The following is a 23,315-nucleotide window of genomic DNA, read 5'->3' on the forward strand; positions in this document are numbered from 1 at the left end:
CCTTACCTATAGGAGAGAAAATGTGATTGACAGCATCAGAAATCATGGATGCCACATGAAAGAGACACAGTACTGTTCAAGGGCTAAGAGAAAAAAACTGTCAATCCAGAATCCTAAACCCAGTGAAAATAGTCTGCAGGAATGTAGAGGAAATCAAGATATTCCAAGATGATGGGAAACTAAGAAAATTTGTCACCAGCAGACCTACCTCATAGAGTAACTAAAGGAAGTTATCTAAATAAAAACAAAATGATAAAAGAGAGGCTCTTGGAACATCAAAAAGGAAAAAAAAAACACAGTAAGCAAAGATACGGGTAAATACAATAAGCTTTCCTTTTCAAGTTTGCTAAATTATGTTTGACATTTGAAACAAATATAATATTGTCTAATGTGGTTCTAGATGTATGCAGGTAAAGAAAATATTAAAGATAATTATCAAAAGGAGATGGTGGGCCGAGCACGGTGGCTCATGCCTGTAATTCCAGCACTTCGGTAGGCTGAATCGGATGGATCACGAGGTCAGGAGTTCAAGACTAGCCTGGCCAAGATGGTGAAACCTCATCTCCACTAAAAATACAAAACTTAGCTGGGCATGGTGGTGGGCGCCTGTAATCCCAGCTACTTGGGAGGCTGAGGAAGAGAATTGCTTGAACCTAGGAGGCAGAGGTTGCAGTGAGCTGAGATCACACCACTGCACTCCAGCCTACATGACAGAGTGAGACTTCATCTCAAAAAAAAAAAAAAAAAAAGAGTGAGAGAGAGTGATGGTAAAGTCATAAAGGGAGGCAAGCTATCTACACTTCACCTGAACTGATGAATGATGACACCAGTAAACTGTGATGTTATGTACATATAATGTTAAGCCTAGAGCAACCACTAAAAAGGCTATACAAAGAGATATTTTCAAAAACAATTAAAATTCTGAAAAATATTTGGGTATCCACAGGATGGCAATAAAAAGCAAATCAATAAGTGAAAAACAGAACAAAGAGAAAATATAAAATAGCAGACTAAAGACTTAACATTAATAATTAAGTGATCTAAATACGACTAAAAGACCAAGACTGCCAAAGTGGATTAAAAACATGACTCAACTATATGCTGTCTACAACTCACTTCGAACAGAATACAGGCAAGTCGAAGTTAAAAAAATAAAAAAAGATATATTATGCAAACAATAATCAAAGGAAACCAGCTGTGGCTACATTAATATCAGATAAAGTAGACTTTGGGGCAAATAAAATTACCAGAGACAGACATAAAATAATTATAAACATGCTGGCTCACCAAAAAGACATAGCAATCCTACATGAGCATACATCAAATAACAGAACTGCAAAATATGTGAAGCAAAAACTAATAGTACTGCAAAGGCAAATAAACAAAATTAGTTATAATTAGAGACTTCAACCCCCCTCTCAACAATTGACAAAAGAAAAAAATCAGAATGAATACAAAAGAACTCAGTACCACCAACAACCAATATGATCTAGTTGACATTTTACTGGATATACCAGTATACTGGATATACCATGTTGGTATACAATGATATACCAACAACAGAATACACATTCTTTTTATTTGCTCACAGAACATGTATCTAAATAGACCATATCCTGGGCAATAAAAGAAACCTCTAGAAATGTAAAAGAATTGAAATCATATAGTGTGTTTTCTGACCACAATGAAATCAAACTAGAAGTCAACAATAGAAAGATAAGAGTAAAACTCCAAATATTTAAAAACTAAACAACATACTTCTAAATTCTGCAAGGACTAAAGAATAAAAATTTAAAATACCAAAATTTACAGAACAGCTAGAGAGAGCAATGTTGAGAGGGAAATTTATAGCCTTAAATATTTACATGAGAAAGAAGTCTCAAATCAATAATCTAATATCTCAGGTGGAAAACCCAAAACAAGTAAAATAAACCCAAAACAAGCAGAAGGAATGAAATCATAAAAAGAACATTAAAAAGTAAAAATAAAAAATGAAAAATAAATTTTAAAAGAACTAAAATAAAGGAAATTGAAAACAAAACAATTAGAATAAGAAAAAAAACCATAAAACAATGAAACGAAGAGTTGGTTCTTTAAAGAGAGAAGACACAAACTATCAACATAAAACAGGGATCATTACTATAGACCCTGCGGATATCAGAAGAATAAGGAAGTACTACAAACAATTCTATACATATAAATCTGACAATGTAGAAGAGTCCAATACCACAAAAAGCACAAACTACCAAAATGTACTTAATATAAAATACATCATTTGAATACCCTTTTAACTATTAAAGAAATTGAATTCATAATTTTAAAAATTCCAAAAGAGAAATCTCCAGGCACAGATGACTTCATTGGCAAAATCCATTAAACATCTAAAGAATGAACAGCAATTCTACACAATCTCTTCTACAAAATAGAACACTTCAGTATTCATTTTATGAAGTTATTATTATCGATAATAAAACCAGATAAAAACTGCAGTACAGAAAACCAAAACTAGAGACCAATATTCATGAATATAGATGCAAAATTTTCTCCCAAAAGATTAGCAAATATAATTCAGCAATATCTAAAAAGAATTTTATACCATGACCAAGTGGGGTTTATGCCACAGAGGCAAGGCTGGCTCAAAATTTGAAAATCAACCAATGTAACTCACCATTTTCTTTTTTCCAGTAAGAAAAATCATGTGATCATATCAATCTATCCAGAAAAAAGCATTAGAAGTCAGTATATTCCTGAGAAAAGAACTCAGAAAAAAAGAAGTCAACATCCATTTATGGTAAAAATTCTCAAAAAAAAAAAAAAAGAAAAAAGAAAAAGAAATAGAGCGGTAATTCTTCAACTTGATAAAGAATATCTAAAAACCTGGTCAACCTTATTCTTTTTGATGCAATACTAAATATATTCTCTCTAATACCAAAAATAAGGTAAGAAAGTCTGCTTTCATAGTGTTGGAAATTCTAGCCAGTGCAATAAGGCAAAGGGGGAAAAAAGGCATAAAGATTAGGAAAAAAAAAAACCTCCCCTTCTTTGCAGATAACATTACTCTCTCTATATAGAAAATTCTAAGGAAGCTACAAAAACATTCCTGTAAGTACAGTTCAACAAAGTCATAGGATATAGGAGAAACATATAAAAATCAATTATATTTCTATATACTAGGGACACTGAAATTAAAAATATCACTTACGGCCAGGTGTGGTGGCTCAGGCCTGTAACCCAGCACTTTGGGAAGCCAAGGCACTCAGACCAAAAGGTCAGGAGTTCAAGACCAGCCTGGCCAACATGGTAAAACCCTGTCTCTACTAAAAATACAAAAATTAGCTGGGTGTGGTGGTGTATGCCTATAATCCCAGCTACCCAGGAGGCTGAGGCAGGAGAATCACTTGAACCCGGGAGGCAGAGGTTGCAGTGAGCAGAACCCACACCATTGCACTCAAGCCTGAGCAACAGAGAAAGACTCCTCTCAGAGAAATTTATATATCACTCACAATCACTCAAAAAAGTGAAATAATTAGGTACAAATCTAACAAAACACATACAGCATTTGCATGCTGAAGACTACACAATGCTGATGAAAGAAAACAAAGATGTGGCTGGGTGCGGTACCTCATGCTTACAATGCCAGCACTCTGGGAGTCTGAAGCAGGAGGATTTCGAGTTAGAGAACAGCCTGGGCAACATGGAAAGACCCCATCTCTACAAAAAATAAAGTAAAAAAATTAGCTTGGTGTAGTGGCATGCACCTGTGGTCCCAGCTACTTGAGAGGCTGAGGTGAGAAGATTGCTTAAGCCCATGAGACTGAAGCTATGCCATGAGCCATGTTCACGCCACTGCACTCCAACCTGGGTGACAGAACAAGATTCTACCTCAAAAAAAAAAAAAAAAAAAATCAGAGATTTTAAACAAATGGAGAAATATGTTGCGTTAAAAGACTGGAAGGTGTTAATCCTTCTCAAATTGACATATGGGTTTATTAAAATTCCTATTTGTGGATATAGACAAAATTATTCTAACATTTGAATTAAAAAGCAAAAGAACTAGAGTGGTCAAAACAATTCTGGAAAAAGCAAAGTAGGACAAATCACTCTACCTGATTTTAAGACTTAATGTAGAGCTACAGGTATTGGTGGAGGGATAGCTGCACAGATGAGTGAAACAAAATAGGAAAAGAAATGAACTATGACCTAAACCTTATACTGAAATTAACTAGAAAATTAACCTTATGTAAAATATAAAGCTATAAAAATTTTAGGAAAAATAGCATAAAATCAGGATCTATGGCTAGACAAAGAAATCTTATCAGCAAAAGCTCAACTGATAAAAGGAAAAACTGATATACTGGAATTCATCAAAATAAAATACTCTGCTCCATAAAAGCCCATATGAAGAAGGTGAAAAGACAAGCCACAGAGTGGCAAAAAATATCTGCAAACCACATACCTGACAACGGACTAGTATCTAGAATATATAGAGAACTCTCAAACCTCTACAGTAAAGAAGAACAAACAATCCAATCAGAAAATGGGGCAAAAGTCATTGATATTTCACTAAAGAGGATATAAGAGTGAGAAATAAGCATATGAGAAAATCCTTGACATTATTAACAACTGAGGAAATGACAATTAAAACAACAATGAGATATTACTACATATTTATTAGAATGGCTAAAACAAAAAATAGTCAAAACATCAAACGCTCTTGAAGACATAGAGAAACTGAACCACTCAAACACTGCTAGTGGGAATGTAAATGGTACAACTACCCTGGAAAACATTTTAGCAGTTTCTTTAAAAAAAACTAAACATGCAACTACTATATGACCTACAGCTGCATCCCTGGGCATTTACTCCTTAAAAAATAAGAACTGACGTATCCAAGACTGAGTAATCTATAAGAAAAAATTAATTAATTAATTAATTTTAAAAAAATTAAAACTGTCAGCTGGGTGCAGTGGCTCGTGCCTGTAATCCCAGCCTGTTGGGAGGGGGAGGCAGGCGGATTGCCTGAGCTCAGGAGTTCAAGGCTAGCCTGGGCAACACAGTGAAACCCCATCTCTACTAATATACAAAAAAAAAAAATCAGCCAGGTGTGGCAGCATGTGCCTGTAGTCCAGCTACTTGGGAGGCTGAGGTAGAAAAATTGCAAGAACGTGGGAAGTGGAGGTTGCAGTGAGCCCAGATCGCACCACTGCACTCCAGCCTGGGCAACAGAGCAAGACTCCATCTCAAAAAAATAAATAAATAAATGTTAAAAAAAATTTTTTTAAATAAAAACTGTGTTCACACAAAAACCTACACCCAAATGTTTATAGCAGCTTTACTGACAATAGGACAAAACTGGAAACAATCTAGACATCCTACAAGTGACTAAACAAACTGAGGAATAGTACACACATTGGACTATTCAACAGTAAAAAGGAGCAAGCTACTGGCACCTACAACAACCTAAGTGAAGCTCCAGAGAACCATATTAAGTAAGAAAAGCCAATCCCAAAGAGTCACATACTGTGTGATGCCATTTTTACACTTTTGAAATGATGAAATAAATAGAAATGAAAAACAGCACCAGGCACAGTGGCTCACACCTGTAATCCCAGCACTTGGGAGGCCAAGGCGGGTGGATCATGAGGTCAGGAAATCGAGACCATCCTGGTCATGGTGAAACCCCATTTCTCCTAAATACAAAAAATTAGCCGGGCACGGTGGCATGCGCCTGTAGTCCCAGCTACTCAGGAGGCTGAGGCAGGGGAATGGCTTGAATCCGGTAGACGGAGGTTGCAGTGAGCCAAGATCGTGCCAGTGCACTCCAGCCTGGCAAAAGAGCAAGACTTAGTCTCAAAAAAAAATAAAAATAAAAACAGCTTAAAGTGTTCTTGCAGTTAAGGAAGAGGTTGGTAGGAGAGAGTGAGTTTGGCAGCATGAAGTGTTCCTTTGGTGATGGGAATATTCTTCCGCTTGACTGGACTGATGTCAGTATTCTGGTTGTGGTGTAGCAGGACAGTTTCACAAGATGTTACTGTTAGGGGACACTGGTGAAGGGCATCATGCTGGACCTCTCCCTGCTATTTCTTACAATACTGTGTGAATCTACAATTACAAAGTTATAATTTTAATGGTCTAACCCTCTCTTAAAGCTAAATAAAGCAATTGTGAGATTTATTGCTATGGTTTGAAAATGCTACATGAGAAGACCCTTGCACAGTTGAGTTTGACTGACTTGGTAGAGATGACTGGAGAGTAGGAGTACGCACATACATCTTGGTCCCATATTTCATTTATTCATTTACAACTTAAACCCAAACTACTTCCCTAAGAGGACAAGTGTTTCTACCTTGGCACCATATAAATCCGAGTTCTTCATCAGAAACTCTGCTGATGTCCGCACTGTGACTCCGGTTGTCTCACACTGCAGCACACAGTTTTCCAGCGTAGTCTTTCCACGGTGAACAACTGTGATGAAAATACACACTGACTGCTTTAAGATGTAATGTGCCTTTTCCAGTATTAGAGATAGCCTGATGCTTACATTAGATGTGGACTAAATATTTCTCAAAATCTACCATTTAAATTTTCTTACCTAAATTACAAATTCATAAAATATAAAATGATGATGATTTTTAGTTACTTTCTACAATCTAGAAGCAACATTCTTTAAAAAGAATGACTTGAGCTCAGATACAAAAAGACTTTTCATTACTAGAAAAAAAAAGTATCAGAGAACAATTTTGCTGAGTATCTCAGAAGAAAAAGACCTTGAATCAAGAAACGGGATACAAAGATTCCAGTAAACAAACACTACTGCCATGTGGAGATAACTTCAATCTAGTGCTACCCTGAATACAGAGAACACAGACCACAACACTGGAAAGTTTTAAAAAAAAAGTCACTGCACAGAAAAGAAACTAACATTAACAAATTATCATGAATAGGTTTAGTTTTCACTTCAAGGTTAAGTTTGCTAAGTCGTCACACTATGCACATAAACAAATAATTTTTTGGGCCATGCATGGTGGCTCACACCTGTAATCCCAGCACTTTGGGGAGGCCAAGGCGGGCAGATCACCCAAGATCAGAAGTTCAAGACCAACCTTGCCAATGTGGTAAAACCCTGTCTCTACTAAAAATACAAAAATTAGCCATGCGTGATGGCAGGAGCTTGTGATCCCAGCTAGTGGGGAGGCTGAGGCAGGAGAATAGCTTGAACCAGGGAGGCAGAGGTTGCAGTGAGCTGAGATCACACCACTGTACTCCAACCTGGGCAATAGACCAAGACTCTGTCTCAAAAAATTAATAATTTGTGTTTATACTGATGAGCATGTGCATTTATACTAATGAGTAGCATGTTTCTAATGTGTCTATTAAGTGTACAAAAAGCATTATGTTCTTTTAAAATGTGTACATCTTAATTTAAAATACTTTATTTTGCTAAAACATGCCAACACTCCTCTAAGCCTTCAGCAAGACATCATCTTTTTGCTGGTGGAGGGTCTTATCTTGATGGCTGCTGACTGATCAGAATGGTGTTTGCTGAAGGGTAAGGTGGCTGTGACAATTTTTAAAAGTAAGACAACAATGAAGTTTGCCACATTGACTCTTCCTTTCATGAAAAGACTTCTTTGTAGCATGTGATCTTGTTTGATAGCACTTTACCCACAGTAGACAGTTGTTCAAAATTGTAGTCAATCCCATCAAAGTCTATCTCTGCTTTACCAAGTTTACATAATATTCTAAATCCTTTGTTGTCATTCCACCATGTTCACAGCATCCTCCCCAGGAGATTCCATCTCAAGAAACTACCTTCTTCGCTCATCCATAAGAAGCAACTCCTCAACTGTTCCAATTTTTGTAAGATCGTAGCAATTCAGTCACGTCTTGAGGCTCTACTTGGTATCATCAGGCTCTTGCTATTTCCACCACATCTGCAGTTACTTCCTCCATTCAAGTCTTGAACCCCTCAATCATCCATGAGGGCCGGAATCAATTTCTCCAGAACTCCTGTTAATGTTGATATTTTCACCTCCTCCCATGAATCAAATGTTCTTAATGACATCTAGAATGATGAATCCCTCCCAAAAAGTTTTCAATTGACTTTGCCGACCCATCGGAGGAATCACTATCAATAGCTGCTATAGCCTTATGAAGTATATTTCTTATGTAGTAAGGTTTGAAAGTCGAAGTTACTCCTTGATCCATGGGCTGCAGAATAGATGTTATTAGCAGGCATGAAAACAACATTAATCTCCTGATACACCTCTATCATAGCTCTCAGATGGCCAGATACATTGTCAATAAGCAATCATATTTTTAAAGGAATCTTTTTGTTTTCAGTAGTAAGTCTCAATAATGGGCCTAAAATATTCAGCAAACCATGTTATAAACAGATGTGCTACCATTCAGGCTTTGTTGTTCCATTTCTAAGGCACCGGCAGAGTAGATCTGGCATAATTCTCAAAGGCTCTAGGATTTTCCAAATGGTAAATGAGCGCTGGCTTCAACTTAAAGTCACCAGTTACATTCATTCCTAACAAGAGAGTCAGTCTGTCCTTTGAAGTTGTGAAGCCAAGCACTGACTTCTCTCTAGCTATGAAAAGTACTAGATGGCATCTTCTTCCAATAGAAAGTTATTTCATCTAAATTGAAAATGTGTTGCTTAGTGTATCCTCCTTCATCAATTACCTTAGCTAGATCTTCTGTAACTTACTATAGCTTTTTCATCAGCACTTGCTGCTTCACCTTGTGCTTTTATGTTATAGAGATGGCTTCTTTCCTTAAACCTCATGAACCAACCTCTACTATCTCCAAACTCTTCCTCTACAGCTTCCTCACCTCTCTCAGCCTTCACAGAATTGAAGAAGTTAGGGTTCTGCTCTGGAATAGGCTTTGATTTAAGGAATGTGGTAACTGATTTGATCTTCTATCCAGGCTACAGAAACTTTCTCCATATCAGCAATAAGGCTGTTTCACTTTCTTATCATTAGTATGTTCACTAGAATAGTGCTTTTAATTTCCTCTATGAACTTTTCATTCACATTCTTAACTTGGCCAACTGACACAAGAGACCTAGGTTTTAGCCTGTCTCAGTTTTCAACGTACCTTCCTCACTAAGTTAAACATTTCTAGTTTTTTAATTTAATGTGAGAGACAGGTGACTCTTCCTTTCACGTGAACACATAGATGTCATTGCAGGTGTATTAGCCTGTCTAATTTCAATATTGCTGTGTCTCAAGGAATAGAGTGGTCCAAACAGAAGGAGATAGGGGAATGGCTGATTGGCGGAACAGTCAGAACCCACACAATTATCAGTTAAATTCACCATCTTATATGGATGTAGTTCATGGCACCCCAAAACAATTACAGCAGTAACATCAAAGATCACTGGGCACAGATCAGCATATCATCTGTAATTTTTTTAAAAGGCTTTCAATACTGTGAGAGTTACCAAGATCTGACACAGAGACACAAGGTGAGCATATGCTATTGGGAAAATGGTCCCAACAGACTGGCTGGAAACAGGGTTGCCACAACCTTCAATTTGTATAAAACTCAGTATCTGTGAAGTGCAACAAAACAAGGTATATCTGTACTCGAGTGGCATTTCATTAAATTCTATCTTCCATAGAGAGTACAGTTTTCCTTCAAAGCTTAGAAGAAACAATACATCAAACATTCAGATACTTACTTAAGATCCCCTCTACCGCATTGTGCTGAACAAATTTTATGCCTGAGATTTTAATATCAGCACCCGTGCAGTCCACAAAAGTGTCACCTTTGCCCCTCTCTTCTATCACAATGTCATCTGGTAGCCCATATCCTAAGAAAGAAAGAACAAGAACACTTAAGATGGGTGAGGAAAAACATCTAAATAAGAACACTCTAGAACAGGTTTCTTGAGTTCAAATGACTGCAGATGATGAGACCAGTCAACCATGTTGTATTTAAATAAAATCTCTCCCTACATATTCTGTTTGATTTAAACCATGGTATCCAATTTTTAACAATCACCACTCTCTGACTAGTCCCCATATCAAGATGACTACCCTATCAACTATCTCACATCAGCTCAGCACTAAATTCACTTACAAAACTGCTGTAAAAAATAAATAATGTTCAAGACCAGCCTAGGCAACACAGTGAGACTCCATCTCTACAAAAACTAAAAAAAAATTAGTCAGGTGTGGTTGCATGTACCAATTACTCACTACTCAAGGAGGCTAAAGTGGGAGGGTCACTTGATCCCAAAATGTTAAGGCTGCAGTAAGCTATGAGCATGCCATTACACTCCAGCCTTTACTCTGGGTGACAGAATGAGACCTGGTCTCGAATGAATGAATCAATGAATGGACTTACAGTTGAGTCAAAGAACTTGAAAGCATTCACCCTTAGAAGTTTGCTTCTAACATTCTATGATTCTAATATAAATTACATTTGAATAAACCTAAGCAGTTCTCAAGATGATCTAATTTTAATATTCTCTTAAACAGTTGGCTTTAAATCTGACAAACTGACTACTTACTAGAAAAAAACAGTCTACCTCATTAACAAATAAAAAGCATCAGATAGAGGCTTGGCATAGTGGCTCACACCTGTAATCCCAGCACTTTGGGAAGCCGATGCAAGTGGATCACTTGAGGTCAGGAGTTCGAGAGCACCCTGGACAACATGGTGAAACCTCGCCTCTACTAAAAATACAAAAATTAGCTGGGTGTGGTGCATGCCTGTAAACCCAGCTTCTCAGGAGGCTGAGGCAGGAGAACTGCTTGAACCTGGGAGGCAGAGATTGCAGTGAGCTGAGATTGTGCCAATGCACTCCATTCTGAGTGAGAGTGAGACTCCATCTCAGAAAAAAAAAAAAAAGCATCAGATCTCGGTCAGGCACAGTGACTCACGCCTATGATCCCAGAAATTTAGGAGGCCAATGTGGATGGATCACTTGAGGACAGGAGTTCAAGACCAGCCTGGCCAACATGGAGAAACCCTGTCTCTACTAAAACTACAAAAATCAGCCAAGCACGGTGGCAGGCACCAGTAATCCCAGCAACTCAGGAGGCTGAGGGAGGAGAACCACTTGAACTTGGGAGGCAGAGGCTGCAGTGAGCTGAAATCACACCACTGCACTCCAGCCTGGGCAACAGAGTGAGACACCATCTCAAAAAAAAAAAAAAAAAAAAAAAAAAGCATCTGATCTCTATAAATCTTACTCAAACCAAAAATGCAGGCTAAACAGCTGAGTGGGCTTACAAAAAACTGGAGTATCAGAAAACTAAAGAACTCAGTTGACTTCCATTGTAAAACAGAACCACAGAGACAAAGCTATAAGAAATAACTCTCACTGTCTACAGATGAGTCTTTGAGTAAATGAAAGCAGTAACTGCATTTAACAAGCAAAGCCACTCAATTTATCTACACTTGAAGAGAACAAACAAGGCTTTGGGGGTCCTAGAGAATGCAAGAGGACTCCACGCACTGGAATGCTACCGGGGTGGACTCTGGATGTCTGGATTATGAATGATTTTGTTTCTGATTTTTGTATGTATCTGCCTGTACTTTCCATATTTTCTACAATAACCATTGTTTTTTATCATCAGAAAAATTAAAAGTACAGTAAGAATTGCATATTGAGAAAAAATATTTTTACACAAATTTTTTATAATTACATATTCCTTTCCACTTCAAACATAAAACCATCACCTAAATGAATGGATTTTCGAAACAAGAAAGAAAACCTCTATTGTAAGTACTATTAACACTCTGCACATAGTAGGTACTCCACATATATCTCTTGTTATACATGTTAGCTATAGATCACTATCAGATGAGCTTGAATCTTACTCATAATTGAGTACCCCACCTATGCACACTAGAGATACCATCTGATTCCATATATACTGACAGTATATACATCTGTATATAATGTTAGTCAATATACAGTCATTTTTATACTTAACTATCAGCATTCTATAAGTCTATTGATGACACTCTGGCAATTACATTAAAATTCCTTCACCAATCTAGGAAGAACTCTTATCTACCATACATACTATAATATCAGTGTTATTTCTACTATGCCAAAAAAAAACTCTATTTATTACAGTGATTTATCTTGCAGATGTGTTATTTATATACACACATCTATTATACATCAAAAATTGGAGAGTAGATGAATCTTCTGCCTGTGAGAAAGAAAAAAAAACAAAACAAAAAATTGGAGAGTAGAAGGAGCAGAAATTACACACATAAAACCAAAAAGGGGGTGAGATGATGTACCATGAGCAGGAGAAAACTAAACTCCCAGCCTTACTTCCAGCTAGAAGTTTTGACAAGATAAAGAGCATAGCTTAAGCAGTTTCTGAACAGCTGCACAAGTCCCAAAATGATACATGATTTTTTGCATCGCAAGCTTCACAGCTAACTTGAAACTATTTTGGTAAATAGTTGAACAGGTGTAACTAAATTTGACTACGTTATGAAAATATTAAGGACCAAGATGAACAACTACAAAGTAACCTAAATTTAGAAATCACTTTAAATGAACAATAAGGTTATAACTGTCAAAAAGTTATTTTTTTTCTGACAAGAGTCTTGCTCTCTCGCCCAGGCTGGAGCATACTGGTATGATCTCAGCTCATTGCAACTTCCACCTCCCAGGTTCAAGTGATTCTTCTGCCACAGCTTCCCAAGTAGCTGGGATTACAGGGATGCACCACCATGCCCAGCTAATTTTTGTATTTTTAGTAGCAACAGGGTTTTACCATGTTAGCCAGGCTGTTAAACTGGTCTCAAGTGATCTGCCCACCTCGGCCTCCCAAAGTGCTAGGATTACAGGCGTGAGCCACCATAAGAAGCCCAAAAAGTCATTTGTAATAGAATTTTTCAACATTAATTTTTTTTATGTTGAAAAATTCTAAAGTATACTTTGGTCAAGACACAAAGTGTAGCATTTGTGGCATTCAGCAAGCATTTAGAGAATTAAGATAATTGTTTGGTACTAATTTCAAAGTTAAATGCCCTTCATTAAACCTCTCATGAAAATAAGCTAAATTTGATACAAAAAAAAGAGCCATGAACTACTTATCTGTAACATCTATAAAAGCAAGCAACAAATTTTTAAAGTACTAATTTTTTTTAAATATTGCTGGAAATTGTTTTAATTCTAGAAATTAGATTTCCTTTCCATGAACCATCTACAACCTAGAAAGTATGCTTCTTCCTAATGGTCTTTTTTCTATATGAGCCTGTGAACATCTCCCCAACACATACACTGCTACAAAGAACCACAGCTCAAAGTGCTGAAACACTGGGTCAACCTCCTTTAAGCTTTCCAAGTCCTTAATGTTTCAAGGCAGCTCACTGGAAATCAAATGGGTTCAAATCACATTCTTGGAGTTTCAACAAGATCAGTGATTTATTGTTTACTTAAAATATCACATATGAGAGTTTGGCTATGTGTTTTCCGTACTCACCTTCCAACTCAATGGAGTCAGCAATGGAGAAAGTGCCATGTACCACATAATGGCCAGGACAAACAATAACAGTGTCACCTTCAAAGCAGGCATTTATAGCAGACAGTGGATCACTATGGAACTAGAAAACAATAACAACATATTTGTAAATATACACTCCCAAAAAAGGAATCTGAGTATTACTCTAGGTGCCTTCATGTCTTACTTTAAAAACAGAAGCCAAAAACTGCATACTGAAGCTTCTCCTTTGATAATGCACTGACCTAACACATGCCTGGTAAGTGACTATTGCTGATGAAAGGCAGGGCTCTCACTACTTCCCACTGCACAGAAAACCATCTTGGGGAAGCTCCTGTAAACACTCTGTGGGATTTGTAAAAACCCGGGATGAATCAGAAGAAAAAAAAGCCACCTGGAGTGAGAAAATCTCCATTTACCTGAATTTCTCTTTCTTCCTCACCAGGCTCCTGGCAAAGCCTGTCCATGAGCAGGGACCGCAGGAGACCAGCTATCATGATGGAGGAGACCACATGAGTGATCTTCTGACCACTGGGACGGGCACCCTTTGCTTGGATATTAGAATTCTTCTGATATCCAAACACATACCTTAAAGAAACAAAACAGACCTATCAGTTTGACAGCCAGTAAGACAGGATGTTGACTAGAATCACGAAGACACACATACCTCAATAAAGGATTCTCAATGAGTTTCAGCTTTTGTTTCAACTGTTCCATCTCCGAATACAATTTTAACCCTTCCACCATGGAGATATTTTCCTGCTCAGAATCAGAATTACAATTTGACAAACTGCTTCTCAGATTCAAAAATTTCCTGTAACTCTCCTCACATTGAGACAACAGATTTCGGTAGTCAACAATAAGTCCTGATGGAACTCGGTCTTCGAGAATGTCATAATGCCTAAAAGTTTAAAAGCAAATTGAAATCCATTGCCTTTCAGGCACATTTCCTTATCATTAAAACAGCCCATTAGCACTCCAAGACCCAGTAAAAAAGTATTCTATACTATATAACTCAGGTGCATATTGTCTTTCTAAATAGCACTGTAATAATAATCATAAGGGGAAGCTGTTGAAAGTTTAAAGCACCACTTCCTTAAGGTCACTAATTTTTCTTCTCTTTGAGTAGTTATTTTTCTTGGATCCAAGCATTTGTGCTTTAGAAACACTGAAAGTTCGTGTTGTACCATTTGTAATTATTATTTAATAAGAAATTATTTTCTTCCTATATATTAGATTCAATACCTTAATAAGAAGGTGACGGGGGGCAACCCAGGAGTGGGGATAGGGAAAGCAGTATCTCAAACTGTTTCACAACAATGTTTAAGATTATATTTTTCATGGATCTGATATGACTTAAAATTTTTTAAATATTACCATATTTACAGGGTCAAAAGTAGAAATGACTCAAATAATCTAGTCCTCCCTTCCATCTAAAGAACTATGCCACAAAATTATGCTGAATATTCCCTAAGGAAGATTATTAAAGAATTTCAAAAAATAGGCTCTTGAGATTCTGAGGGGAAGAAAAAGGTGCCATTACTAAACTAGAGAGTGATTAAAACAAAATAACCTTGTGCTGGACAACCATACAGGCCCTTCAAATGTACTAATTTATAAACCTCAAATATAAAAACAGAACACAGAATATTTCTAGATGCAACAAAATAATCTGTAAATATACAACCAAGTTAACAGATATAAAATTAATGGGTTTAAAAATAAAGTAAAATAGGCTGGGCCCAGTGGCTCACATCTGTAATCCCAGCCCTTCGGAAGGCCAAGGCAAGTGGATTGCTTGAGCCTAGGAGTTTGAGGCCAGCCTGGGCAACATGACAAAACTCTGTCACTACAAAAATGCAAAAATAAGCCTGGGGTGGTGGCATGCCCCTGTAGTCTTAGCTACTTGGGAGGGTGAGGTGTGAGGATCGCTTGAGCCTCAGGGGTCAAGGCTGCTGTGAGATCTAATTATACCACCGTACTCCATACACCAGCCTCGGCAACAGAGCAAGACCCTGTCTCAAAAAACAAAAAACAGATTCTCAGGGCCCCATCCAGACAGATTTAAATGGGTCTCTGGAAGTAGAGGGGCATTTTTTTAAGTTCCCTGGAGATGCTAATGTGTAGCCTAGAGTGAGACCTATTGCCTTAAATGATGTTTTGTTTTGTTTTTTTAATTTACTTATGCTCTAAACAAGGTAAGGAAAAACAAAAACAAAATAGAACCACTTCTTAAGCAAATTTACGTGAAATTATGATGAACACTTAAACATTTTAAATGAATAAAAAAGAAACTTTTCCCACTTTTCAAGTAAGTGAATTAGGTGAAGCTTGAAAAGCAAGAATTTTATCTACTTTGGTTAATCCAAAAGAAACTGAGTGAACAGCTGTGAAAAAAAGGGTAAAACAGAAAAAGTTTTAAATGTTAAAAATAAAATAAAATAAATTGAAGATGAACCCATAGTCTAATAAGTTGAGAAGATTAAGACTCAAATTTTAAAGTAAGTTTCTTAGCATTTTCAGTATCCATGCCCATTAGCTTATTTCTTTTCATTATAACTTCATAGTCCAGAAGCAATGACCTAACATTGGTGTCTCAGACCCCGAAGTTCTGGTTTATTTTTAGACCTCCTTTAGTCAGGTATAAGCAGTATGTTTTGAAGTAGAAAGGAAAAATATTTACTGCACGGTACTAAATCCAGACAGTCTTGTTTGATCTTGCCTGTTGATAGCCCCACTCCTATCTTAGCCCAGAGACCTTTTTTAAGTCTGCCTACATTTGATAACATTCCAGACTCTCCATCAAGTACCACATCTTCTGTATAACACACGATTCCTCCCTTATGCCTTCCCATATGCCAGTGATGTGCAAGCTATGCATGTAAGTCATTTCTTGTTAGCACATACAAGGCTATCAAATCCGAATGCAATTATTTTCCAAGTAAAGATCGAATTTGCCAGATACATTATGTTCCCTTATCATATTTCACATCAATCGAAACCAGTCACTTCTTTTTAACAACAAGGTTATCAAACCTAGAAAATACTCAAGCTTATTGAAATTTTGGGATTTTATTGAATATGCTATGGAAAAATAGGAAATACGTAATGGAAAAATTGCAAAGCCTAAATACAATCATAGCCCATTTATGAACAGCTGAAATAAGACATACATAATTCTAAACCAGGTAGAACTATTAATCAGACTTTTACACTTTTTTTTTTTTTTTTTTGAGGTAGGGTCCCGCTCTGTCACCTAGGCCAAAGGGCAGTGGTTCAATCACAGCTCACTGCAGCCTAAAACTCCTAGGCTCAGGCGATCCTCCTGCCTCAGCGTCCCCAGAAGCTGGGACTATGGGCGTGCCCCACCACACCCAGCTAATTTTTCTGTTTTTAGGTTTTGTAGGTGGGGATCTCACTGTTATACAGGCTGGTCTCAAACTCCTAGGGTCAAGAGTTCTTCCCGGACTGGGCGCAATGACACAGGCCTGTAATCCCAGCACTTAAAAAGGCCGAGGCAGGAAGATCACTTGAGGTCACGAGTTAGAGACCAGCCTGGCCAACATGGTGAAACTCCGTCTCTACTAAAAATACAAAAATTAGCTTGGTGTGGTGGCGTGCACCTGTATTCCCAGCTAGTCAGGAGGCTGAGGTAGGAGGAACACTTGAGCCCAGGAGGTTGAGGCTGCAGTGAGCAAGATCACATCACTGCACTCTGGCCTGGGCAACAGAGTGACAGCTTGTCTCAAAAGTCACCTTCCTGTTTCAGCCTGCCAAATTGCTGGGATTACAGGTGTGAGCCACCATGCTGGGCCTCATACACTTTTTATTTTATTATTATTTACTATTAAAACCAAGAGAAACTTACAAATCGACTTGCGTTACACAAAAATGTAGAGGCTTGCTGCCTTATCTTATCTCATCTTTCACATGGGGGGAAAAAATCTTCTTTCAAACAGGGATAAAAATTGTCTTTTACCCAGGGGAAAAAGTTACCTTCTACAATTCTTTTTTGGAGTATAAGTTATAATTTTATTCTTATTGCAGCACTGCCTATGAAGTTACCACTCATGAATACAAGAAAATAAATTACTGGTCTTAAAGCACCATCTAGTGGGAAAATAAATGCCACAGTTAATAAGGTCATTATAGAACAACTACTTGCATTTGGGTTTTGTGGTTAATTATGGTATTTTTTGAGGGTTTTTTTCTGCCAAAATATGATTAATTTGAAGAACGTGCTTAGGTTTTTTTGCAAATTTTTACTTACCACCAATATTAACTATTTATTTTTTTCATCTATTTCTGAAATAAGGTTTAAGGCAGAAGGCTGACAAAATATCCTAAGGTAGATCTGTTAGTTCAGCCTGCTGTTTCACTATAGGAACTTAGAGTAAAGCTGTATACCTTTAAAGTATTCTTTATAAAATTAAAGAAAAAAAATCTTCTAGAATTCAAATAATGTCACTGTTTTTCAAACAATCAAATTTAACAAAGGGCTCTTTTAATCCACTAGTTCAATTGAATTTTATTCAAATTAACAAAACAGTGAGCTACTAATTTAGATGTTCTTGAACTCCCTTTTACACTCAGTTTATAGACACTAAAAGCAGGTTTCTCTGCACTTGTACAAGTTTCATTTAATAACATGTAAAGGGGTGGTATAATTTGTACATCAGTCTATTTCTATGAGCCCCTGGAGAGAAAGAGAATGAGAAAGGGTGTGTGTGTGTGCATGTGTGTGTGTGCACGCACCTCACAGCCAAAACTAAAACATGGATGACTATTTTTCCAACATGTACAACAAGGTCAGAATAAATACTTACAATCTTAATCGAGGTTCAACACATCTGATAAAATAATCATATTCATCCTCCTCTTCTTCATCCCAACTCCTCCAAATGTTTTGGTAGAAAAATCTGAAATGAAATTTAGTATCATTCAAATTCTATAACTGGCTCAAAACATTAGGATTTTGGAGGGGTGAGACCTAAAGAGTAAATCAAAACAATTCTCCTATTTTAAAGAAGGTTGCGTATTTGCTATGGTTGATAGTCGTGAGTCACACAACATAGAGATCTTTTGTGGATCAGCTAAAGAAGTTTCTCCAAATCCTTGGTTTTGTTAGGGCTTTTTTTTTTCTGAGATGGAGTCTCACTCTGCCGCCCAGGCTGGAGTGCAGTGGCACAATCTCAGCTCACTGCAACCTCCACCTCTCCAGTTCAAGTGATCCTCCCACTTCAGCCTCCCATGTAGCTGAGATTACAGGTGTCCGCCATGACGCCCAGCTAATTTTTTGTATTTTTAGTAGAGATAGGGTTTCACCATGTTGGCCAGGCTGGTCTCAAACTCCTGACCTGCCTGCCTCGGCCTCCCAAAGTGCTGGGATTATAGGCGTGAGCCACTGCCTGGAAATTAGGTCAATAATTATCTTGCTTGCATTAATATTTCTTAATGTATATATAGTTCACATGTATTTTAATGTTTAAGATAATAGTTGCTTGGAGTCTTTTTATTTAGGAGTTTGATGATGTTTTCATGACCAGATATATGATACAGAAACTTTCATTTTGTTTGTATCAGTCAGCCTATGGTAAAACTGGTTTCATTAACGCTGCAGTTTCTAAGAACCTACTAATAACAGTAACTGAGGACTTTACTACAACGCCTGGCTATGTCTTTTTGTGAGGTTAAGACTGATCAACAGATTCAGGTTGTCAGCCTGATGCACCCACTACAAAGTTCTCTTTCTCTAATGGTTGCAGTAGTCATTGATGTTCACAGTCTAGAACCTTTATTTCATTAATGGTTACAAAATACTGATAGTCTATCACTTTCTTCATGTATTGGTTAGAATAGTTTTATAAAAAAATTCCTCAGGTGATTCCAAAGTGCTTCCAAGGTTGATTAGAAAAAAACAGTAGATGGCCTAGGGCTGATCCCTGGATAACTCCGACATTTTAAAGTTTAAGCATGAGAGGAAAAGCCAGCCGGGATGACTAAGAAAACAAGCCAGTAAGACACCAGCTGAACAGTGGTGTCCCAGAAGCTGAGAGGAGAGGGTGTTAAGAAGATGGGAATGATCAAACACCTAGTATGTCAAGAGATCAAGCAAGGTAAGATCAGAGGCAAGATGAGACAGTGAAATGTCAACTGAATACAAGAACATGAATACAAGGAGTGAATACAAGAACATGGAAGTCTTTGAGCACCATTTCATGGATGAAGTCAGGGTAGAAGTATTCCTTCTACCAAGACACCAGAAAGTATACACTGTGACTATATATAGCTCTTTCAAGAAGCTCTGTTGTGAAAAGGAAGCACTGAAAATGAAACCAACCATCTCTTAATTACTATAGATTGGGCTGTTAGTACCTTCACCCTCTAGTAGAGTCTTTTTATTTGTTTTTGTAATGAACTTAAGCGTAGCTCTACTCAATTTAAAAAAAAAAAAAAAAAAAAAAAACACCACTGCTGGCTCCCTTTTAGCCCTCATAAAGAAGTCCTGAATGTGCTACTATAAATAGATTCATAATCTGGCCCTATTGCACCTCTCCTGCCTCAGAGCTGTTGTACACAAACTCAATTTCACAAGCTTTCAAACCTCCAAGGAACATGTTAGTCAAGCTGCCAGAAGTGCCTTCCACCTTTTCTACCTGGTAAGCTTATAGTTACATTCCATGAATCGGCTTCAACGTCATCTCACCAGTACCATGCCAAGCATTTACACATCATTCCCATCTGTGCTGATTCTTTCAAGCCAGAATTGTGGAAGTCAGCCTTGACTTCTCTCATATCACTCATATCCTCTCATCTCCTATATCTACCGGACCACAAAGTCCCAGCCATTTTGCTTTCTCAGTAAGCCTCCATCTGTCCTCTCCATATCCCCACTCTAGTCCTCTCTCTTGCCTCTTAACTGGTCTCCTTATTCCATCTCCCACCATTTGTTTTCCACACAGAAGCCATGATGAACCCTTGAAAACATAAAGCCGTACTTTAGGGGGCTGAAGTGGGAGGACTGCTTGAGCCCAGGAATTCAAGACCAGCTTGGGCAACAGAGCGAGACCCCCATCTCTAAAAAAAAAAAAAAAAAAAAAAATTGTAAAAAAAATTAGCCGGGCAGTGGTGGCACATGCCTGTAATCCCAGCTGATCCAGAGGCTGGGGCAGGAGGATGACTTGAGCCCAGGAGTTCAAGCCTGCATTAAGCCATAATTGCACCACTGCACTCCAGCCTGGGCAACAGAATAAGACCCTGTTTAAAAAAAAAACAAAAACACAAAACTAGTGATATTTGCCCAAAAATAAAAACCCTTCAGTGGCTTCCCACTGCTTTCAAGACAAAAATGACTAGCTAATAAAGCCTTGCATCATCTGACCCCTGCCAACCTCTCTAATCTGGTTTCCTAGGTCTCTCCCAGCTATGCAGTGTTCCAGCTATGCAGGCCTTTCAGTTCCTTAAACACACTCAGCTCCTAAATCTTTTTCCTTCCCCACCCCGCCACCCCTTTCCCCAAGCTAATCCAAGTTCAAATGTCATTATTCCAAAAAATAACCCTAGAACAGCAACTTGACCTAATCTGAGGACACCCTATAATTCTTCCCAGCACTCACTGCTACTTCTAAACAAGTAGACATCTGTGCGTGATAATTTCATCAAGGTTCATCTCCTAGCTTTAGACAGACAGCTCCCTGATGATGGTGCCTGTCTCATGCACCCAGACATACCCAACCTTGACTAAGAACCTGGCACTCAAATATTTATTGAATCAACAAACAAATGAAAACCCTCATAATCTGACCTTCTCTGGGCACTGACCCAAATCTCAGCCCTCAAAATGAAGAGTAAATTTAACCAGGCTCTTCTTCAAATAATATTACCAAATAACATTCCAGATACTTATTTTTCTACCAACTTCTACACCCATAGAGATTAGTTCCCTGATTCCTAATTTCCTAGACTTATCAATTACCCCCTTTATCTTCAAATGCTTCAATTGGCAGACTTTTTTAAAATGAGAGAAAGGGAAGGGAGTTCTTTTGGTTCTGGACAGAAACTGGTTTAGATTCATTCTGCTTGGCCCAATACTGAACATCTAGGGTTACATGTTCTTGCATACAATTAGAAACTGTCTGTGAGATGTTGGCAGCAGGGCCTGAGACACTCAGCTTCTTTGCAGAGCATTCAAATTAAGCTCAGCAAAACCAGGTTAACTCACTAATGGTATAGAAAATGGAAAGTACTTTTTATACTACAAAACACCAAGCAATATTATTTACATTACGGTCATTAATTATTACTCAGTCTTCTAGTTCCTGGAGGAATATGTCTATTTTTAAATAGCTAAAGTAAGCCTTCTTTGGTGAATATACTTACATACAGAAGATCCAAAACAACTATCTGTATCAGGAGCCATCTAATAAAAGATTGATCTGAAAAACTGTTTAAATCATACCCACTGATCCAGGTATGGGCTTTCTTTCCCACGTAAGGGACAAGGGGTCTGCTTGTACAGTGGAAATAACTATGGCGAAAAAGGCTGACAGGTAGCAATATAACCCCTAATGATCCTAAAAAGAGCCTAAGAAAATGCTTGCTTTGACCAGACCTATGCTTGAAAAACTGTGTATTCATCTTTTAGCAGTGCATATAGCATGGTATATAACCTTCTTCACTGTCTTTCTCTTCTTCTACTTTCGGTACTCTTATATTGAAATACACCAACCACAAGCCTTAACATCCACAACTTTTAAGCCAGTTTATATACAAACCAAATTAAGAATCCCCTACTTTTGTTAACATTTGGGAAAATCAAGTACAAGACAAATAGGAATTCTTTATACACTAGACCCTTGAAGAATACAGTTCTGAATTTCATGGGGTCCACTGATAAGTTACACTGAGTGTGCCAGCCTCTCCTGCCTCCCTTTCCACCTCTCCTCCACCTCTTTTGCCTCTGCCATCCTGAGGCAGCAAGACCAATCCCTCTTCTTCCTCTTCCTCCTCAGGTGAAGATGACGAGGATGAAGACCTTTATGATGATCCACTGCCACTTAATGAGTAGTAAATACATTTTCTCTTCCTTATGAATTTTCTTTTCTTAGCACTTTATTATGAGATAATACACATACAAAATATGTTAATCAACTATTTATGTTAATGGTAAGGCCTCTTTTCTGGTCAACAGTAACTTATTAGTAGTTTCATGTTGGGGGAGTCAAATGTTGTACTCAGATTTTCAACTAGGGGTGGGGGAAGATAGGCACACCTAACCCCCACATCATTCAAGAATCAACTATACTAGTTTTTTCAGCTTTTCCGTAAGTTTGAAATTATCATAAAATGATTTAAAACATTTTTAATTTTTTTTAATTTAAAAAAGATTATCGTGTCTTTGGATATTTTTAAATATTGCAATGACCAAGTTTATAGTTAAGTTTTAAATCTAGGTCTAACACAAACCAGAATTACTTCATTTCATCCAAAGTTTCTGGCCACAAGGTTATTTTTCTCAACTTCTTTTCCTACCTGACATGCTCAATTGCAAGGGCTGTCTGGTCAAACACTCCTGAATCATCAAATACTACCAACAGCTCCTGCAGGGGCAGCCGATGTTCCTTCAGATCCAGGAGTTCCTTCACACACTCCATGGTAAAAGTGCTCGCTTGAGAGTCACAGAGGTATGGTTCAGCAAGCCTCACCACTGCCTTCAAGGCTGCAAAGTCCACATCTGTGACCTGAAATTCAAAATTATGTGATTTAACATAAGGAAATCAAAATTAAGATACACCTATAAGACAGCCTGATTTTTGTAAAAGC

General features: G+C 37.6%; 1 protein-coding gene across 1 annotated transcript in view; it reads right to left on the reverse strand.

The window, feature by feature from the left end:
* Positions 1–23,315, reverse strand: part of SHCBP1 (SHC binding and spindle associated 1) — a 35,468-nt gene that overhangs the window by 7,191 nt on the left and 4,962 nt on the right. Inside the window, exons 4-10 of the mRNA XM_035281835.3 lie at positions 23,025–23,233; positions 18,320–18,412; positions 14,161–14,394; positions 13,913–14,081; positions 13,476–13,596; positions 9,695–9,826; positions 6,347–6,465 (exon numbers count right to left, since the gene is read on the reverse strand). Of these exons, the coding sequence (XP_035137726.3) occupies positions 6,347–6,465; positions 9,695–9,826; positions 13,476–13,596; positions 13,913–14,081; positions 14,161–14,394; positions 18,320–18,412; positions 23,025–23,233 (1,077 nt within the window). The remainder of the gene's footprint in view (positions 1–6,346; positions 6,466–9,694; positions 9,827–13,475; positions 13,597–13,912; positions 14,082–14,160; positions 14,395–18,319; positions 18,413–23,024; positions 23,234–23,315) is intronic.

This window comes from Callithrix jacchus, chromosome 20 (assembly GCF_049354715.1).
Source record: "Callithrix jacchus isolate 240 chromosome 20, calJac240_pri, whole genome shotgun sequence".
In the NCBI taxonomy this organism is placed as follows: domain Eukaryota; kingdom Metazoa; phylum Chordata; class Mammalia; order Primates; family Cebidae; genus Callithrix; species Callithrix jacchus.